The 22,251-nt window shown below is 40.1% G+C and overlaps 1 protein-coding gene across 5 annotated transcripts in view; it reads left to right on the forward strand.

Moving 5' to 3' along the window:
- AEBP2 (AE binding protein 2) overlaps positions 1–8,960 on the forward strand; it is a 48,449-nt gene extending 39,489 nt beyond the window's left edge. For 2 of the 5 annotated variants that reach the window (XM_070947306.1, XM_070947304.1), the window contains 4 exons: positions 1,180–1,247; positions 3,649–3,762; positions 4,071–4,137; positions 6,793–8,960. In XM_070947306.1, the coding sequence (XP_070803407.1) occupies positions 1,180–1,247; positions 3,649–3,762; positions 4,071–4,125 (237 nt within the window). In that variant the 3' untranslated portion in view covers positions 4,126–4,137; positions 6,793–8,960. Of the gene's footprint in view, positions 1–1,179; positions 1,248–3,648; positions 3,763–4,070; positions 4,138–6,718 lie in introns of all 5 variants that reach the window. The other 3 variants (XM_070947303.1, XM_070947305.1, XM_070947301.1) reach the window with 2 other exon arrangements.
- Positions 8,961–22,251: the final 13,291 nt, after the last annotated feature.

Genomic DNA, 22,251 nt, shown 5'->3' on the forward strand with positions numbered 1-22,251 from the left:
CAACATTTCCATTGGTTTTTACACAACGAGGGTTTACGATTTTTGCTATTTTTTCTAATCAATTCCTTTCCTGATTTTCTTACCAGGACTCCCATGCTTGAGGCAGGCTTGCATTTTCTATTTATTTAGAAAATATATATGGTTGCCCACCTTAACCAAACAACTCTGGGCAACTAACAATATAACACAAAAATACATTTAAAAATAAACGTAGAAAATAGAAAAGCTGAGGCACCTTGTGTATCATTCTCAATCCCAAGACTTGCCTATATCGGGCTCCACTAACAATGCAGCCTTAATACTTGAAGGAAAAAAGCCAGACTGGAAAATGTTTGAGTAATCAGAAGTTGGGAGTCGACCTAAACGATTCCCTTTTACGCCATGGCATTTAAGTCCTGTTTCTACATTTCTTCAAGCAGCCTTATCCACAACTCTTTATCTCTCATGGTTCTAAATTTCCCAGGGACCCATTAGCTTTGAAAACAGCTCCAGTCCCTGTACACCAGATACAGAATTCTAGAAACGTCTGAAACTTGCAGTTACAAACTTATTTGTCTGTGTTGCTTTTATCTTGTGGTTAATATTTCTGCAGAACATCAAGATGTTTCCACTTTGGGGCTTGAGCTACCTCTTTATGCAGTCCATTCATGAAGTTGAAGGCAAACAACCAATTTGATATGCATTACATGAGTCAAGCTAAGAAACCTACTGTTTTCTTCCACAGGATGCAAAAAATATATAACGTGCGAAAGCTTTCCCCCAATTGGATACACTCCAGCTGTTTTGGGGTGGCAGCATGGGGTGGTAGCTTTGAGAGAGGCAGCTAGTGTATGTCAGTGTTCTCAATCTTGGCCAATCAAAAATGAGCGGACTTCAACTCCCAGAAATCCCTAGTCAACACGAAATATTTGTTACAGGAAATGAGGGCAGACATTAAAAAGGGAACGTATGCATGTATTAGCATCATCTCACATAAATTTGAACATCATCTCAAAAGTAAACTGCTTTTAGAGAAGAAGAAAGCTGTTTCAATGGCTATCAGAATCCATGAAAAAAACAACAACCCTGTAACCCAAAACACTTATTGACATAAAACATTTGGACCAGATATTTTTAAGAGCAGGGAATTCAAGAAAGAGCATAAATATTTCAAGTCGCTTTTCTCGTGTTTGCTTTTAGGTAATGGCTAAAAGGAAAGAGGACTCTGGAAAAGTTAAGTTGCTGCTTCACTGGACTCCAGAAGATATGTAAGTACTTATAGTCAGTAGTACATAATTTGGGCACCTGCAAAAATTAGGGTATTTCCTATATTTTACACAAGCCTACACAGAACATACTGAACAGTGACTCAGACTTATGGCACTGTTATAAAGCTCTGATGGAAAATTAAAATTACCAAGTTAATTCATGCATTTGAGTCTACATTAAGAAAAAGTAATATTCATTAGGAAGACAAAATGGAAAGTGACTTTTACTCTTATTACAGTGCTGAAGAAGATATCCATAGCCCGAGTTAAATTTTATTTGAGGGTTTTGAACCTATTGGAAAGAAGCTTTAGCCCTATGTTAATTAGCTCTTTTCCAAAACTAAACAGAAAAGGTAGCCAATAGCAGAAATATCCTTACTTGTATAATCAGTAAATACAGTATATATTGTTGAATTTTCTTTATTTTTTTTCATTAAAGATGCATACGATGTGTCAACTTTTCTAAAGACTGCAAGCATTTGTTACCTTGTTAACACCACAGAAGCAGTTGCTAAAAGGGTTTGAAATCATTATGGAAAGATACCTTCATTACCAATATTAAAATCGACAAAGCTCATTTGAACTATAATTAGCTTTTTCAATAAACAAAAAGTACAGGATATCAGAAATTAGCAATTTCTAAACAATATGTTCACATATAGAAATATATATCCCTTTTTCCTATCCTTTTCAACAGAGGCACAATTCTGTTTTAATTTTAATTCAATTTAACTCAGTTCACAGTGGACAGGATGAAATGTCCATTTCTCAATTAACTTTTAGAAAGCTCCTTAAAACTGGCTAAAATAAATTTGTGGAAAATGTCTTTCAGATATTTGCCATTGCTTTTCAAAAGTAATTGTAGTTCAGTTTCCTAAATTGAAACCCTGGCTTAGGCCCAGGGTACCTGACGGACCATCTGTGGCCAGCGACAGCTCCCCATCGCCCGGTGCGTTCCCACAGAGAGAGCCTCCTTGGAGTGCCTTTGGCCAGGCAGTGTCGTCTGGCGACTCCTAGGGAACGAGCCTTCTCTGTGGGCGCACCTATATTATGGAATCAACTCCCCCTGGAGCTCCGGGTGGCCCCTGACCTGCGCTCTTTCCGCCGTGACCTTAAGACATGGTTATTTCACCAGGCCGGTTTGGACTAAAGGGGTTTTTAAGGGGAGTTTTAATGGTTTTTAACATCTAATATTGATTTGTCTATTTTATTGCTGTGAGCCGCCCTGAGTCCTTTTCAGAGAGAGGGTGGCATATAAGCTAAATAAATAAATAAATAAATTAATTAATTAATTAATTAATTAATTAATAATTTTTTTCACTAAGCAAAGTGTATTTGAAACTTACCTTTTAGTTAGCTTTGAAGAAATAATGCATGGAGATTTAAATAAAGTCACTGCCTGGGGGTGCTATTATTTTGAATAGTAATATTAATCATTGTCATTAATGCTATTTATGTGGGACTTTGAAAAGCTCCCAGTAGATAGACCTTATGCTCAACGGTTAAGACCCTGAACTTGTTAGCTGGAGAGCTGATAGCCCGGGTTCAAGACCCGAGCACCACGTAACAGGTGAGCGCCTATCCACCCCTCAGTTCCTGCCAACTTAGCAGTTCGAAAGTGCAAATGTGAGTACATAAATAGGCACTATTTTGATGGGAAGAAAACACCACTCCATGAAGTCATGCTAGTTACACAACCACAGAAATGACTTCGGATAGCACTGGCTCAATGGCCTTGAAACAGAGATGTGCACACATAACACTCCTAAAGTCAGTTACAACTAGCAGAATAAAATCCTCAGGGGCTCCTTTACATTGTAGGGAATGCTATCCTCAGAGCCAAACTAATACCCTTGTTATCACTTCACATAGAGAGTTTGAGCTATTGTCAATTCATATAGAGTAGGGGTGTCAAACAGGCGGCCCGCGTGCCGGATGCATCACGCGCAGGCCATGCCCAACCCAGCTCTGCGAAGAAACCTTGTGAAACGTCACGTGATGGCAACGTGACATGGCAGGTTTGACATCCATGATATAGAGCTAGAAGGTGGCATGGAATTTTGTGCCTACAGATGCTTAATTTGGGCAAATCTCATATATCCCAATCATCATAGCTAAAACGATAGAAATAGAATGTTGCTTCCTGAAAGAGGTGGAGCCCTTTGAACATAGAGGGAGACAGCCTTGTTCTGTAACAAAAGGTTTGGAATTACACTCCAATAACAGTTAAGATGACTGTGATGCTCACAGAGAAGCAAATTTCCAGCCAAATCTTTTTGGCAGTGCAACATTGGTGTGGATTTTTTTATTTCCCATAAGAATTGACAGCAGCTCTTTTACCTGTAGTGATAATGGAGAGCGAATCACTGACCTTTTTTTGAATATTTTATTTTATTCATAGTCTTCCTGATGTGTGGGTAAATGAAAGTGAAAGGCATCAATTAAAAACTAAAGTAGTTCATTTATCAAAACTACCAAAAGATACTGCTTTGCTTCTGGACCCAAACATATACAGGTAAATCTCTGCATTTCTGGATGTTCTCTTTGCTCAATGTGACTTGATGCCTTGCGTAACTTTTTGAAGCTGTACCAGAACGGCTATCATTCAGGTAGCCAAAATAGGCAGTACTATTCCTCCTTGATCATTCACCTTCACTAATGTTTTGGGCAGATGTTAGAGAAAGAAACACTTCACTATTTTGACAGCATCCAGAAGTTAATTTTCAAGGCATGAGGTCACATGACAGCTTTTGAACTTAAACTCTGGCTGGTAAATATGTGTATTTACCGAGTGTATTTTACTTTTTTGTGCTTGGTGTACAGAAAGTCTAGTAAAGGAGGTACATTCAATGGAATCCTGAAAGATCACTTCTCTTAAGATCACATGCTGGTTGGTATACCAATTTTTTAAAGTCCAAATTTATCTTTTTTTAAAATAAAAAAAATCACTTTCTGTTCAGCCTGTAATACATATAGTATTACTTTAAGATCTTAGTGCTCCGTGCAATTTAAACAAATTAAATGCCTTTTTTCTTTTCATTTTGGGGTTAGGATGGGGACAGAACTATCATAATTTACTATTGAACTTTACTATACAATTAGATTCTATAGTTTTTCATAAGTACTCTGTTTCCCTGAAAATAAGACCCATCCCGAAAATAAGACCTAGCATGTTTTTACGTGTGCGGCTAATATAAGCCCTACCCCCAAAATAAGCCCTACTTAAGAACTAGCACAGCTGGCCGCCCACCTGTTGCATCTGGTTGCTCACGGTGCCGCGGCCACAAGGTGATGTGGGGGTGGAGCTGCTCCATGCACCCCGCACCAGTTTACCTCAGGGCCTCCGCAGGCAGGTCATCCATGCCCCGACACCTGCCTCACACCCATGTATAGCAGGAGCCCATGCGGCTGCCAGCCCACTTCTGCTTGCTCGCAGCCGCAACGGAGCAGGAGGCCAAGCGGTGTGTTGGTGTTGGTGCCGCAGCTGCGAGGCAAGGCAGGTGTCGGGGCATGGATGGCCTGGCTTTGGGGGCCTGAGATAGGCCAGTGTGGGGCACGTGGGACATCTCACCCCACCCCCATCTCATGGTGGTGGCACTGTCCCACCGCACGGCCTCCTGCCCAACAACGAACCAGCAGAAGAAGTGGGCCTGTACATGGGAAAAAAGATACCCCCCCCCCAAATAAGCCCTAGTGCTTATTTTGGAGCCCCCCAAAAAATAAGACCTGGTCTTATTTTCGGGGAAACACGGGTATGATTTTGTGAAAACATTGTAAATGTCATCCCAAAGTTGATTTCCAAAAGGCAACTGGACTTTCTTGGGGATTTTTCCTTGAAAGCATTTCACGTCTCACCCAAGAAGCATCAGAGAACTGAAGAAGCTTCTTGGATGAGAAGTGAAACATTTTCAAGGGAGAAAATCCAAGGAAGTCCAGTTGCTTTGTGGAAAAGCCCCTTTGGGACAACCATGACTTGGATGATTGAGAATCTCGATAGACACCATAAGTGTCCATAACTTTATCTCCTGTGCTTTTTTCCTCCAAAGGTAATCTGAAAAGAACTGATTTATGATTTATCATCAAGGATACAGCTAATATTTTGCTGCCATTGGGTCTTTAAACGTTAGAAGCTCCAGAGGTTCTAATGCCTAGCAAGTGTTATTACCAGTAGTCCTTGACTTACACTCATTCATTTAGCGACTATTTGACCTTAGAACAGCGCTGTAAAAAGTGACAAGTCCTTGCATTTACAACCATCGCAACATTCCCACAGTCATGTGACCAAAATTCAGGCACTTGGCATGTATTTATTACAGTTGCAGCATCCTGGGGTCACACAATCACCCTTTGTGACCTTATTATCTGGCTTCCAACAAGCAAAGTCAACAGGGGAAGTCTGATTCATTTAACAACCTCTTGATTCATTTAATAACTTACAGTGATTTGCTTAGCAACCATGGCAAAACAGCTTATAAAATCAGTTGTAATCAGTTATAAAAGCTCTCTTGCTTAGCAGCAGAAATTCTAGTCCCAGTTCTGGTTGTAAATCAAGGATCTCCTCTATAGCCAATCTCAGGTTGCAGAGATAGGAAAGACATCGCCCAAAACACTGTGGGATGGTTGTTAGGTTGATGGAGGCAGGTCATCCTCATCCTGACAACTTCTCTACACAGCAATATGTTTATAGAAATAATTACATACTAGTATAGGCTCATCTGAGTCCTAGAAACCTTTTAGCTTACCTGTTATTTCTCATACTCAAGATTAATCCATTTAAATTTTGTCTTGGGAAAATATATGCCGTTAAACATGTTATTTAACAGAAGGAATCATAATGGCTAAATTTGCAAAATTAATTATAAAGCCGCTGTATGGCCCTTAACATTTTCTTGGTGTTTCAATTACGTACAGTGCAATAATGTAAAGTGATAGTTCAGACCTGGCACTAGTTTCTGAAATCCTCTTTTTTTAGTCTGTTTCTTAATTAAGTATATGAACCTTTGAGGATATACACAAAAGACTTCTTGGCAATTGCAATCTTTGTCCAGAGGTACCGTGGGAGCAAGGCAGATGTTTCCATCAGAAATAATGGAAGATATTGTGATAAATACAGCTTTGAAACACCATACTGGCCTCAGCTTACTAAGTATGATAAAGATGAAAAGCTTATTAATTAATCTTTTTTTTTTTTTTTTTAGCAAAGTGAGAGATGTGAGTCCGTTTTTTATTAGTATTAATATTTTCTGTGGGGTCCTTTACTCCTTTTTCTGAAAGATAATATCCACATAGCTACAACTCATATCAATATCTGAAGAATAAACCGAAATATGTTCATTCCTTCTGCTTCCAGATGTTTCGAATACTTAATTTTTTCCCACTGACTTCAACCTGGTTGTCTCCTCAGAAAGCACACCGGTCTCTTTCCTGACAGTAGAAGTATTTTTCTGTAATGCCGTCTTAATTCCCAACAGGAAGGACCTGTTAACCAGGGCAAGTTAAACTTCCTTTGAGAAGCCACCAATGCTGTGTTTCCTTTTCCTTCCAGAACAATGCCACAGAAGAGGTTGAAGAGGTAAAAATCGACTTGGTGGGGGCACCTAACCTACCATCTTAGTCACTGACCATGGAATTAGAATTGCACATTCCTTGAGTCCTTTACCTTCATCCACTGACACCCACCCACACACCCACGGCACACCTACCCCTTCTGTGCCCAACTGCTGCCAGCCTATGATTGGTCTAACCATTCTGTGAATGAAGTTGAAGCATCTATGGAATATATTATATATAAATGTCTAACATAACCTTTAATGGGACGGTACAATGGTGAAGCTTCTCCGGCATGCTCACCAATGTTTTTGTTTTTGAAACTTGTTTCAAAACAAGTTGTTCCAACTTGTTTTCAAGACTCTCTTGAAACTTGGATGAACTGGCAATCGCTGACTTGCCAGGTGAAAACCATCCTGGCCATTGTTACTCACATTTTTAATTTTTTTATTACTATCATTATTTTTGGTAAGCAAACTCTTGAAATCTCATCATTGATAAGCGACAGAGAGAATTCTTGGTGGACCGTCTCCGTTGTCACTTTAGTGAATTTGTGGTGTCCAATCACATAACCTTAAGTGGTGGTATCATGTTTAAGCAAAATGGTGATGGCATACTTTGATTTTTAGCAGAATATAAATATATATAAATATACATATATATATATATTCAGGGGAGGTTGATCAATGTTAGATGTTGCTGTATATCCGATCCTCTTCATAAGATATTACTGTATATTAATCAGACTTTAATAATATCTATACAAAAAAAGAAGAAGAAGAAACAACATTGGTTTTATATTCTATTTGGCTTTTAAAACTCCAGCTTGCTTTTAAAGATTATATTGCCTCCCTTTCCCTTCTTTTGGCCTAAATGTTTCTGTTATGTCCAAAAAAAAAAAAAAAAAGTATTTTTTAAAAAGAAGCATTTAAAAATACAATCGTTTATGCACCAAAGTTGGCTATGAAAAGATTTAAATTGCTTCCTCACTTTATTAAGCAAGGAATTACGGAATTTTTTTTAACCCTACAGGAATAGAAAACTTGTGTACCTTGTTTGTCTTGTATTGAGACAAAAAAAAAAAGTTGCATATAGAGAATGGGACGTTGCTTGTAAATAGTTTTGCAGATTTGTAATATATTTTTATATCACAAAATGTAGATGTTTTTTCCTAGAGGCATGGAAGTTAAAATGTATATATTATGGTAGAAATAATATTGAAGGATATTGTATGTCATTAGCGCTGCCAGAATTTGTTTAAAGCAAGCACCTTTCTTAACAATAATATGTCTCTTGGATTTCTAAGAGACTCTATACTACTGTTAATAAGAACAAAACACATTAGGTATCCTTTCAGAAATCTTTGAAGGATGCATAATATCCATAGAAGGTTTATAGCACCTCACTGCTGAACATGGATATGAAATCAATCTTTTCCTTGCTTGTTGGAAGGAACAAATGTAAAATAAATGACTTAATAAGGTGGCTATATGCAGTCAAACTGCATGATTAACCCTTCCTGTTTAGGAGGATTTTTTCTTTATTTTTTATTTTATTTTATTTTATTATTTTTTGCATTACTACAGCGACTTTTTTTTTTTTACACTCTTTTGTTTTTAATTAAACAGCAAATAAATTAAAGTCTAAAGTTTTGGGAGATAGAAGTTGGAGGTTTTTTTTATTTTATTTTATTTTTTTCGAATTGTATAAGGAGAGCTGCCTTAATGAAGGTAAAATGCTTGTTTGGTTCCTGGTGGATTTAAAATGTTTTCACAAACATATAAATTTTATTATTGTGCAGATTTAGAAGCACTGCTGACATGGAATGGTTCTGGAATACTGTAGTTGTTTGACAATGGTATTTCATAAAGATCTGTGGCAATGTTAACTATTTAAAACAGATGCCGTTTGTTTCGTCTTTTCTTTTTAATTTTGCTTAAGCACTTCCGTTACTGCTTTATCTTCAATAAATGGTCATCTGTAATTGCTTGAGTTCCTTTTCTTTAAGAAGCATAACATTGCCAAATAGGTGTTTTCCGATATAGTTTGTATTTGTATTTTTTTAAAATCTTATTGTTTCATGAATCTCTTGTATGCCATTCATAATTGACAGATGATTGTAGACTTTGCTGGAGTATTTTTTCTAATAAAAGAAAGCAAATGCAACTACGGTTTACGGTTCTGAATGTCATTTACTGCAACGGGCTGTTGGCAAAGTTGGAGCGCACGATGTAAATCATGTATTTTTCTGTTCAAATAAAACTAGAATTTTATATATTAAAATATTGCAGTTACCACTTTCCATTAAAAAAGGATCCCAAGGCAAGACTTCAAAATAAAAATGAGATTTTTTAAAAAAATCCAGAATAAAGGCCAGTATTAACGTACTTCATTGAAAAACAACTACGGGTAGTCCTCGACTAATAATCATTTCTTTAGTGACCAATCAAAGTTACAGCGGCACTGAAAGAAGTGACTGACGAACATTACCATTGCAGCATTCCCCATGGTCACATGAACAACATTCTGGTGCTGGGCAACTGGCATCTATGTGTGACAGTTAACACTGTCTTGGGGTCATGTCAGTGGGGGGTTGCCCCCGGTTTGGACCGGTTCGCAAGAACCGGTAGTAAAACCGGCAGGAGGCTCCACCCATTGACCCTGATGTCATCAGGATCCTTCTGCGCATGTGCGCGCGGCCCCGTTGTGAACCGGTAGTAAAGGTAAGTAGAACTCACACCTGGGTCATGTGATCACCATTTGTAACCTTACCAGCCGGCTTCTGACGAGCAGAGTCAGTGGGGGGAAGCAGTGATTTGTTTTAACAGCTGTGGCAAAAAAAAGTCATAAAATGGGCACAAGTCGCTTAACAACCGCTCTGCTTAGCAATGGAAAATTAAATTACTAGGGCACTTTAAAAAATGCATTCCTGTACACCAAATGAGCAGGCTGTTTTTTTTTTTTTTTTTTTTTAAAGGTCTATTCAAATAGAAACCATGTTTCAATATTCACCTTGCTTAATTAGTTTTTCTTTTTTAAAGATAAAGTTAAGTCTAGCTATGTGATGCCTTCTGCTATCATAAAGTCTCAAGTCAGCCTCAAATCCCGATGATTTTATGGGCATGTGTAGAGTTGTGTTTTAACAATAACAAATCATCTGAAAATTCGGCCTTCCGATAATTTTTTTTTTTCAACTTTCCAGTCTATGCTGTAGCCCAGCCTTCATTCCTGGGTTTCAGTTGCTTAGGTTTTCAACATCAGCCAAGGTCGCTTAGTTCTGCCACCTGCTATAAATCTAAATGCTTCCATTTTCTTCCAAAGTGAACTAATCTGGCCCTTCGAAGGATGTTTGTGAAGGACAAAAACACCCAGTTATCAGAAGGCAAACTGATGAGATTGCTGTCTATCACCCTATGCAGCTTTCCAACTACTTTCTTCTTAGGCAACGTTTGACTGGGCTGTAACCAACAGCATCCCCCCCCTCCCCCCGAAATGCCTCTTCATTATACATAGAGCAGACGATCATGACAGCCAGTTTGGTTCATTGCTTAAAGTATTGGACTAACTAGGAGATTGACGTTTTAGTCTTCCTCCCTTAGGCATGAAAGCTGACACTGTCAGGCCAATTCACAAAAACAGAAACTTGGTGTAGGAAAACCTGTACATTGCCTTGAAAATAAAGCTGGGTTTGTTGTTGTTAGTTGCGAAGTGTCCAACCCATCGCGACCCCATGGACAACGTTCCTCCAGGCCTTCCTGTCCACCATCCTCTGGAGTCCATTTAAGCTCACGCCGACTGCTTCAGTGACTCCATCCAGCCACCTCGTTCTCTGTCGTCCCCTCCTTCTTTTGCCCTCAGTCGTTCCCAGCATTAGGCTCTTCTCCAGTGAGTCCTTCCTTCTCATTAGGTGGCCAAAGTATTTGAGTTTCATCTTCAGGATCTGGCCTTCTAAAGAGCAGTCAGGGTTGATCTCCTCTAGGACTGACCGGTTGGATCCCCTTGCAGTCCAAGGGACTCGCAGGAGTCTTCTCCAGCACCATAGTTCAAAGGCCTCAATTCTTTGGTGCTCAGCCTTTCTTAATAGTCCAACTTTCACAGCCAAAGCTGGGATATACCTCAAATAAATGCTCGGTAATGAAGTTGTTGGTTAGCTGCAGACATTTACATGTTTTCCGTGTTTAGTTTTGAATGAAAAACACTTTGAAAACAAAATAGAATTAGATAAGACATACAGGGAATTTAGAGAGTCTCCAAAGAGACTTCCAAGTTGGGGTGTTTGGTGTTCAGGAATGCATTTTAAGTGCCCTGTTAATTTAATCTGATGTAGAGTGTGCCTTTGGCTAAAATGTCTTCTCCATTTACTAATATATGAGGGAGAGACTTGTGAGGCAAAACTGTTTTGCCCACAAATTTGAGAATCTCTAATTTCTCTGTTTCCACTCAACATAGAGCTATTCTGTCTTAAAAGACTTGAATAAATAAGCAGAGTCTCTGAACTCAAGTTATACCCGGACTTCTCTCCTGAAAACCCAAACGTCTGTTTTCAGAGACAAAATCGTCCAACAAGGGAATGATCTTGGACAGTTCTGTTCGGGGAAAATAGACATACAATTGAGCTTCGTTCTGCTACCGTCTTCCAATTGCATGCCGAATCTTGGCTGGGTTAATACTATTTAATCTGACAATTGCCTCTACTGTGATGAATTGTTTGTGCTTCTCTGCGATTCAGGCTCTCTCCTTTGGCAAGATTGATGACCCCTGACCAGTGAGAATGAAAGGAAACAGACTGTCATCACTGAATTAAAAAGCCTGTACACTTCAATATGAAAGCACAAGCACTTAACTCTGGCTAACTTTCCCAATTGTTCTCTGGACTGTCTTTCTGTCTTTGACTCTTCTTAGAACAGGGGTGTCAAACTCTGAGGGCCACATCAGGGTTGTGGGGGGGCGTGGCCATGGTGTGTGTGGCCAGCTCGACATCACTTGTGTTGGGCACCTGTGGTGGCCCGGATGGGGCTAAGGGGGATCCTCCTGCAGCCTTCTGCCAGCAAAAACAGCTTGGGAGGGCCACACACGGCCCTCGGCTCCATTTTCGGCTCTGGCGGCCTCCTGCAGCCCATGCGGTCCTCCTGAGCTCTTTTTTTCACTGGCTGAGGCACCACAGGCCGGTCCTTCGTTGTTTCCAAGGCAGCCCCATAAGCCAGATCTAAGCACCCAGAAAGCCAGATACGGCCCGCGGGCCTTGAGTGTGACACCCCTGTCCTAGAACATAGGATAATAGGATTGTAAGGCCCTTGTTTTAGTCCAACCACTGCCCATGGCAGGAGATCCTATACCATTCTGGACAAATGGCTATCCAATGTCTTCTTGAAAACCTCCAGCGGTGAAGCACCCACAATTACTTGAGGCAAGTTGTTCCACTGATTTAATTGTTCTCACCATCAGGAAATTTCTCCTTAGTTCTAGGTTGGTTCTCAACAACCACAAAACGGGCAGCACCAAACCTACACACAGCCCAGAAGATTAAATAACACCATAAACAAATGTCAGATACATGTATGGCAGCTCTCAACCCTTGTGCTTTTCATTAAAAAAAGACTCCTTTTCAAAACCAACCAAAATATTTGCTATTACAATTATTAATTGGTTAAGTATGCAGAGCAGATGGTCCTTGCAGTTAGGTTCCGGCTCCTTTTTCAATTTGCAACAAAATTTAGCTTCTTAACTTTCTTAGGGCTGCAAATATCTGGGAAATCGGGAAATGGTAGCAAAGAGAAATATAAAATGTGGGTGCCATCCAACAGTTGGTTTTCTGGATTTTTCCTTAGGCACAGAGGCCTATTGCTACTTTCTCTCAACCACCTCCATTCAGGTTGATCCAATGACTGTTCTTGGTACTGTTGGTGTCCAATAGCGTCTCATCCAGAACAACAAAATTCTCAAGAAGCAATACTCAGCAAGGATCTATCTTCAGAAGCAGTTTTCTCTTGACTTTTGTCAACCCTGAATCTGACCTGACTGAAGCCATTGTGAAGCTTCAGTGCTGCCACACTGGAACTGAGGGATAGGGAGGGGGGAATAGAAATAGCTGGGGTTCTGTAGCCAAAACAAAATACTTTCTCCTGGGAACCAAGGACGTTCCCACAGGTGGCCGGCGAGAGGAGGAGTGAGGTTACCAGGCAACCGGACGGCACCTTGATTGGACCATGTGACTGACTGACTGAGAAAGGGAGAAAACTTTTAATTAGGTGAAAACCACGGGAACGTTCAGAGTCGGTTTTCACCAGATTGTGCCAATATGATATATCCAATAAAATCATTCTTTGAGGAATCTAACTGCCTCAAGAGTTCTGTTTGCTATGGGTGTATTACTTGGAACCCTGACATTCTTCTTTCTGGAAGAGTAGTGAAAACAGATTTTATTAGGTCTGCAGAAGATTGTATCCAGAAATTAGTTCCTTTTTATAACTAATTTTCCAGTTTAGCACCCCATTTATTTATTTATTTATTTATTTATTTATTTATTTATTTATTTATTTATTCGATTTATATGCCGCCCTTTTCCAGAGACTCAGGGCGGCTTACAATGCGTTAAGCAATAGCCTTCATACTTTTGTATATACCTGCTTAGTAGGGCTTTCGGGGGGGCCCCTAAGCGGTGTTCTTTTTTTATACAAAGTCAGCTTATTGCCCCCCCCCCACAAACCGGGTCCTCATTTTACCTACCTCAAAAGGATGGAAGGCTGAGTCAATCTTGAGCCTGGTGAGATTTGAACTTGCAGTAATTGCAGGCAGATGATGTTACTTAACAGTGCTTTAGTCTGCTGCGCCATCAAGGCTCTTTGAGGTGTATAATCCATTTTATACATCTTTTCATGGACAAGCGCTGTAACATCCTTCCCTAATGTTTTATTCCGGTGAAAGAACAGGTAATAGCTGTTGTGTATGTCAGAATTTTCATTCACCCAACATACTTCAACTCATCAGTAAAAGAAACCCCAGTGGCTCTATCTGTATAATGTGCAGACATTATCTCCTTCACGTTGTAATTAGCTTCTTACTTACTAAATTAAATAACTTCTAAAGTTATTAAATTTGTATATTATCATGAGAGCCAGTTTGGTGTAGTGGTTAAGACATCAGGCTAGGTAACTGGGAAACCGTGAGTTCTATTCTTGCCTAAGGCACAAAAACAATTGACACACAAAAGAATTAGAATAACAGAGCTGGAAGAGACCTTAGAGGTCTTGTAGTCCAACCCCTTGCTGAAGCACAAAACACTATATCAGAGCCGTGATGGCACAGGGGTTCAAATGCAGTATTGCAGGCAAACTCTGCCCACAGCCAGGAATTCAATCCTGACCAGCTCAAGGTCGACTCAGCCTTCCATCCTTCCGAGGTCAGTAAAATGAAGACCTCCTAGATCATGGGTGTCAAACTCGCGTCACGTTGTTGTCATGTGACATTTCGTGATGTTTTTCCTGTTCGCGTAGCTGGGGTGGGCGTGGCCTGTGCATGACTCATCTGGCCTGTGGGCTGCTAGTTTGACACCCCTGACCTAGATTATTGGGGACAATATGCTGACATTGTAAACTGCTCGGTGCTATAAAGCACTGTGGAATGGTATATAAATTTAAGTGCTATTGCTATTTCAGATGAACAGTTGTTCAATTTCTTCTTTTAAAAACCTGTAGTAATGGAGCATTCACAACTTCTGGAGGCAAGTTGTTCCACTGATTAATTGTTCTCACAGTCAGGAAATTTCTCCTTTGTTCTAGGTTGCTTCTCTCCTTACTTAATTTCCATCCATTGCTTATTGTTGTGCCTTCAAGTGCTTTTAAGAATAAGTTGACCTGCTCTTCTTTATGGTAGCCCCTTAGATATTAGAACTGCTACTACTACAACCTTCTTTTTATTAAATTAGACATACCAATTCCTGTAACCATTCTTCCTAATCTTCTGGATGATCTTGGGCCAGCCACTCTCTCTCAACCTTAGGATGAAGGCAGTGGCAAACCACTTCTGCAATCTTGCCAAGCAAACCACAAGAATGCGTTTAGGCAGGCAGCCCACTAGGAGTCAACAATGACTCAAAGGCATGTATGCTAAAGATGCTAAATTCTAAAATAAACAGATGATAAAATCAAGATTTACAGTAGGTAGCTTGGTGCAATGAGATAGATTGAGAATTCAAACGCGTACATCAAAATTAAGCAAGAATAGTCCACCTTGACCTACTTCTCCAAATGGTTTACACAAATGCTGATATTCTTGCCGCCACACAACAAAAACAAGAAGCCTACTTAACATGACTCATTCATATTTAACCTCTTCTGCAATTGACTGATCTGAAATGGTTACAGTCCACAAAGCTAGGCTAAGCAAAGCTCGGTATTTTGTGTTCGATTTTCAGAATAAAACATAAGCAGGTTATAACGATGGGTAAATTCTCAGAGGAAATGGGCCGTCAACATGCAACGTTAAATGTGCGAATGTTATTAACAAGCCTTTTAAAAATGTAAATAGCCACAATGGAGACTCTTGACTGGCATCTGGATTCCATTGGCTTCGCGAAAACAGATTCTTCCAAAGACTCGTTGGCCTTTGAGGCAAAGAATCAAGTGCAGACTCTCAAATCTTGAGTGGAAAAGGATACAGTGAAAAAAAAATAACGTGAAATGAAATATCTGTTTGTATGGCATTACCAGATAGAAGGGATAAAACTGGGCAATTAAACATTAGTGAGAAGCCCCTTGGAAAGTCGTGCCTGTGGGTTTGTCTTAGCTGTTTTATAACATGATGTTTCCCTCAACCCTCTGCTATTTTGCCCTCTACGCATGATTTTTAGATACTGTCCTTAGGCAGACCTCTCGGAAAAAATGCAGTCCTTGTTGTCTTTGGCTTGCTTATTATAAATAATATATATGAAGGAAATGAGCAAGTCAATGAAGTTTCAACCTCATCGGCGATGGTTTGAACTTTGGGTCAAGACCCAGTTTGCAATCTCTGTTTGACCAAATTTGGAAAGATTGTATTCTTGATCTCTTGTAAGGGTTTATATCGGAGCTTTTGGGCTTTAGTTACGCATTCACGTGTTCAGGTGTCTGGTAGGAGGGAAGAATTAAAGGTTTTCTCCGTGTCCATTTTTTGTCCATCCTCGACCTGTGTGTATCCAAGAGGCAGACACGGGACACGTCATCTCGGACTCTTCTTCTAGTAAGATCTAGTTAGCAAGTTTCCAGGTTTGCCTTTCCCCATAATATATTTCTGGTAAATAAATTTCCTTTCTCTTATGAAATCTATTTAGAACAATCTTGGCTTCCATTCAATTTCCCCCCTCTCAGAAACACTTAACATGCAACAGACAAGAAGCTTCAACTTCCAACTCAACCTTGCTAGAGTTTTCAATATTTCAAAATTGCTGATGTGAAAAGATTGAAAGAATGGAAGTTTCAGAAATGTATATTTCAAATGAATCTTAGGGGAACCTCCTGACAATAAGAACAATGATTCAGCCTGTTCTGTCCGGTTTGGGGCAAACCGGTAGCGCCGACTGCGGTAGGCACTGCCCACTCACCTGGAAGTAATGCCGTCCTGTTTAGCCGCATTTTGGAGGTCATGTGCATGGACAGAAGGCACGTGCGCGAGCAAAGAGTATGTGTGGAAGGCTGAGCATGCGCTGAAGGTACACATTTGTGAACCGGTAGGGAAGGTAAATGAATCCCTACTATGATTTATTCTTGCGTGAACTATTTCATGAATTGTTGATTCAAAGGTACTATATAAGATTGGTTTTGGCATAGTGTGTCATATTAGACATCGCAGGTTATGGTTTCAGTGTGTTGTGTGAACCTATTCAATGGTGTGGACCAATCCAATAATTTAATAAATATCAAAACACGGCTTACAACAATGAGCAAACCCACGCTTTGTGTGCGTGTGAGCATATTTCGGTGCATCGCGTATCTAGGCTGTTGGGTTGAGGATACATTTCCTGAAGCAAAGGTCAAACTTTTGAAGCACTTGAAATGCCATATTACTTTCAAAGGATTTGCAGTTTCAAATAAACAGATCTTGTACCTTTCTGCCAAGTGAAGAGTTCTGTCTTTATAAAAGCTTGCTTGAAATAAAAGAAGGCATTTTATCCATTTTGGACTGGATAGATAATAGTTAGCCCAGTTTTGGTTTTCATCAATCAAGAAATAATTGAAAATTAAACAAAGGGGTGGTAGGGTGGGGTTTGTTTTTTTTTTTTTTTTGGTAATTCTCTTCTTCCCTCCATTTACCAATTGCTACAGTGACCAATTATGTGCAAAAATCAAAAATTGTATTAGGTAACGAGAACTGATTTTTTTGTGCAAATATTCCTATCCTATGCGACTCCTAATTGCTTTGCTTTTAATCAAAAAAGATGTGTGAAAACTGACTCTAAACATTTCCACTCCATGTTATTGGCATAGCAGGATTTGTCAAGGAGACATATGGTTTATTCAAAGACAAAGCTAATCTTGGAACACTGACATAGTTAAGCCTTAATTTAAAAAGCCTGTTAAAACAGTCAGAAACAGATGGAAATTTGCCATGGAAACCACTAACATGTAAGGATGAGTGCATGTGGAGTGGGGTGGTGGTGGAGAAGGAAGAGCAGCTCATTTGCACAGACTTCAGAATTATTCTGAAAGTAGATTTTGGACAGAGGTGTGCAGCTGGATGCCACAAAGTGTCTCATAACTTTAAAAAATGAACCACCAACCCAAATCAAAGAACTCAGGCCAAACCTGAAAAAATTGAAGAGACAGTCCAGTACATACAGTAATGGCTCGTATGGACTCCTCCTCCTCCTCCTCCTCCTCCTCCTCCTCCTCCTCCTCCTCCTCCTCCTCCTCCTCCTCCTCCTCCTCCAGTTTTACAGAGGAATTATTGAATCTGTCTTCTGCAACCCAACAAGACAGACACAGACTTCAGAGGATAATTAGAACTGCAGAAAAAACAATGGCTACCAACCTGCCTTCCATTGAGGACCTGTAAACTGCACGAGTCAAAAAGAGGGCTGTGAAAATATTTACAGACCCCTCGCATCCTGGACATAAATTGTTTCCACTCCTACCCTCAAAATGACGCTATAGGGCACTGCATACCAGAAAAACTAGACACAAGGACAGTTTTCTTCCCGAACGCCATCTCTCTGCTAAACAAATAATTCCCTCAACACTGTCAAACTATTCACTAAGTCTGCATTACTATTACTATTAATCTTCTCATCGTTCCTATCACCCATCTCCTCCCACTTATGACTGTATGACTGTTACTTGTTGCTTGTATCCTTACGATTTATAGTGATTGTTTCCTAGTATGATTCGATTGCTTATTTGTAACCTATGACTATCATTAAGTGTTGTACCTTATGATTCTTGATGAATGTATCTTTTATGTACACTGAGAGCATATGCACCAAGACAAATTCCTTGTGTGTCCAATCACAGTTGGCCAATAAACTATTCTATTCTATTCTATTCTATTCTATTCTATTCTATTCTATTCTATTCTATTCTATTCTATTCTATTCTATTCTATTCTATTCTATTCTATCCTATCCTATCCTATCCTATCCTATCCTATCCTATCCTATCCTATCAAGACTCCCTGAAAAGTAAATTCTTCAACTTGGCTGTCTCCACAAAGAAAACCCTGTCTTTCTCCAGTGAAAATGTGAAGATTCCTGGAAGCATATTTTGAAATTCACTCTCAGTTCCTGGGTGCATAGACTCCATCATTCATTCACCATAAGCTGAACCAGAGGTGGGTTTTAGCAGGTTCTGACCAGTTCTGGAGAACCGGTAGTGGAAATTTTGAGTAGTTCAGAGAACTGATAAATACTGCCTCTGACTGGCCCCACCCCCATCTATTCTCTGCCTCCCGAGTCCCAGCTGATCAGGAGGAAATGGGGATTTTGTAGTAACCTTCCCCTGGAGTGGGGAGGTAATGGAGATTTTCCAGTATCCTTCCCCTGCCACGACCACCAAGCCATGCCACGCCCACAGAACTGGTAGTAAAAAAATTTGAAACCTACCACTGAGCTGAATCTATGTCTTTGAAGTAAGTATCCTCTATGGTTGCACATTGCCATACGAATTGCCATCTTGCAGAACAGAAAGTAGAGAGGGGGATGTGATAGCTGATCTCAGATTTTAGGAGATCTCATCTAGTCAAGGAACAAAACTTTTTGCATGGACATCCACAGGGATGGGCAAATAACCATACATGCATAATGGAATAATCATCTCATAAATGATGCTACCATTTTAGCTACTTGCATCATATGACCTAATACAAATATGTCATCCTATTTACATCATTGGGTGCATATCACCAATTTGGCATCATTCATGTTGCTGCTGTCAGAAGATCTTCCGGGTGGGATTCAAGGTGTTGGTTACCACCTTTAAAGCGCTCCATGGCATTGGACCTGGGTACCTTTGAGACTGTCTTCTGCCACCAGTAGCCTCCCACCGGCCAGTCCGCTCCCACAGAGAGGGTCTCCTCAGCGTGCCATCGGCCAAATTATGTTGGCTGGCGACACCCAGGGGGAGGGCCTTCTCTGTGGGAGCCCCTGCCCTTTGGAATGAACTCCCCCCAGAAATTCGCAAAATCTCTGATCTCCGTGTATTTCGCTGTGCCCTCAAAACCATGTTGTTCCGCCAGGCTGGGCTATCAATATAAAGATTTTAATTGGTTTTAAATTGGGTTTTTAAATTCGGGGTTTTATAAATTGGGCCTACTATTTAATAATTTTAATCATTTTTAAATATTGTCTGTCTTTGTGTTTTTAATTAGACTGTACACCGCCCTGAGTCCTTCGGGAGAAGGGCGGTATAGAAATAAAATTAATAAATAAATAAAATAAATAAATCTTCAGAGTTCCTTTGGACTGAAGAAATAAAATCAGTAATTTATAATGAAATCCCCTAACAAATAAGTTTAATGCCACTATAAATTGTTGTTAGTTGCGAAGTCATGTCCAACCCATTGCGACCTCATGGACAATGTTCCTCCAGGCCTTCCTGTCCTCTACCATCCTCTGGAGTCCAATTAAGCTCACGCCAATGGCTTCAGTGACTCCATCCAGCCACCTCGTTCTCTGTCATTCCGTTCTTCTTTTGCCCTCAATCTTTCCCAGCATTAGGCTCTTCTCCAGTGAGTCCTTCCTTCTCATTAGGTGGCCAAAGTATTTGAGTTTCCTCTTCAAAGTTTTATATATATATAAGTTACTATAAGTTGGGACAGACTAAAACTGTCTCATTGGACTACAGTACTGGTCTCTTCCACGGAATGGATAAATTGCCAGTGTCCTTATCTAGGTAACGGCCAAGGATAAATGTTTAATGATGTCTGGAAGCGAGTAATCTGCCTTGTTCATCTTCGCATGAATGACTGCACTGATTATGCATGTACCTTTTGCTGTTCAGCACCTTGGCCTTTTCTATAGTTAGCAGCAAAATTCTCAATCCCTCTGGTTTCCTTTGCAGCTACTGTACTGATGCATTTTAATGACGAGTAGCAGACTAATCTACAGTAAAGGGGCTTAGATCTGGGCTTAGGAGATGGAGGGCATGTTCGGGAGGTGAAGAGAGGCGGTTTAATATCAAGGATGACTTAATAGATGACCTTAGAATGCTGAATAACAAGGTGAAATGCAAAATGTCATGCTTGTTTTAAGCTCCCATTGCTTTCACATCAGGAGTCTTGACGATCTTGGGACACTAGAACCAGAATAAAAATGATCCTGCTGTTTTTCTTTAGCATTGGCCTTGTATGTAGACAAAGTCCATCTGTAATTATAAGTTCACAGATGTCTATTTAGCATAGATATCCTGCAGGATTAATTAGTAACTTCCTTCTTGCATCTTCTGTGCTGTTTATTGCTTCCTGTTCTGCGTGGACGAGTGGTGAATAGCTCCTACCTTGTATTTATGTAGTGAATTTCTACCATTTGTCTGTTTGTTGTTTCATTTAATTCTTTTTACAAAGAAAAAAACCCCTCTCCTCTTGTGGAATAAAATAAAGAATAATGAAAAGAACACCTGAATCAGAGGTGAAATCCAGCAGGTTCTGACAGGTTCTGGAGAACTTGTAGCAGAAATTTTAAGTAGTTTGGAGAACCAGCAAATATCACCTCTGGCTGGTCCCAGAGTGGGGTGGGAATGGGGATTTTGCAGTATCCTTCCCCTGCCACTCCCACCACACCACGCACACCATGCCACACCACGGCCACCAAGCTACGCCCACAGAACCGGTAGTAAAAAAATTTGAATTTCACCAGTGGCCTGAATAACTGAGGAAGAGCCTTCCTTCAAAGTAGAAACTTTTAACTAAAGGTGCCACAATTGCATGTCATCAAAATGAAGCAAGTCATTAATCAGATTATTTAGTACAGAAAACATTGGAACCCAATCACTGCATAATACAGCTATTTGCTCCCCCCCCCCGGTTTTTAAAAAACGATGGAGCAAAAATAGCTATTACAAAGAAGAGGGTAAGTGAGGACACACTGAGATCCTAAGTGACCATGAGATATAGGTTCGTGTTAAGATTGTAAATTTACACACTTCTCCTCTATAGAAGAACGCACACTATGAAACAAACAGATACCTCCTAAATTTGATTTTCTCTAATAGACGTGTTCTCATCGGGATTCATGTCTTCTTTTGCATCAATACTGGCTTATTTGCCTGATGAGTAACAGAAACAGAATAACAGAGTTGGAAGGAACTTTGGAGGTCTTCTAGTTCAACCCCCTGCCTAGGCAGGAAACCCTACACCACTTCAGACAAATGGTTGTCCAATATCTTCTTAAAATCTTCCAGTGTTGGAGCATTCACAACTTCTGGAGGCAAGTTGTTCCACTGATGAATTGTTCTAACTCTCAGGAAATTTCTTCTTAGTTCTAAGCTGCTTCTCTCCTTGATTTGTTTCCACCCATTGCTTCTTGTCCTGCCCTCAGGTGCTTTGGAGAATAGCTTGACTCCCTCTTCTTTGTGACAGCCCCTGAGATATTGGAACACTGCCTGTCACCCCTGGTCCTTCTTTTCATCAGACTAGACATACCCAGTTCCTGCGACTGTTCTTAGAATTTTTTATTGGCCAAGTGTGATTGGACACACAAGGAATTTGTCTTTGGTGCGTATGCTCTCATTGTACATAAAAAGACAAGATACACTCATCAAGAATCACAAGGCACAACACCCAGTGACAGTCATACGGTACAATAAGCAATCAGCATTCTTCATACGTTTTAGCCTCCAGTCCCCTAATCATCTTTGTTGCTCTTCTCTGCACTCTGCACATCTTTTTTAATCGTGGCGCCCAAAACTGGATGTAGTATTCCAAATGTGGCTCTACAGAATAACGGAGTTGGAAGGGATCTTGGAGGTCTTCAAGGACAATGGCGTTTATCTCA

The sequence above is a fragment of the Pituophis catenifer genome, unplaced genomic scaffold, assembly GCF_029215685.1.
Source record: "Pituophis catenifer annectens isolate HBS135680 unplaced genomic scaffold, rPitCat1.0.hap2 SCAF_7, whole genome shotgun sequence".
Lineage (NCBI taxonomy): Eukaryota > Metazoa > Chordata > Lepidosauria > Squamata > Colubridae > Pituophis > Pituophis catenifer.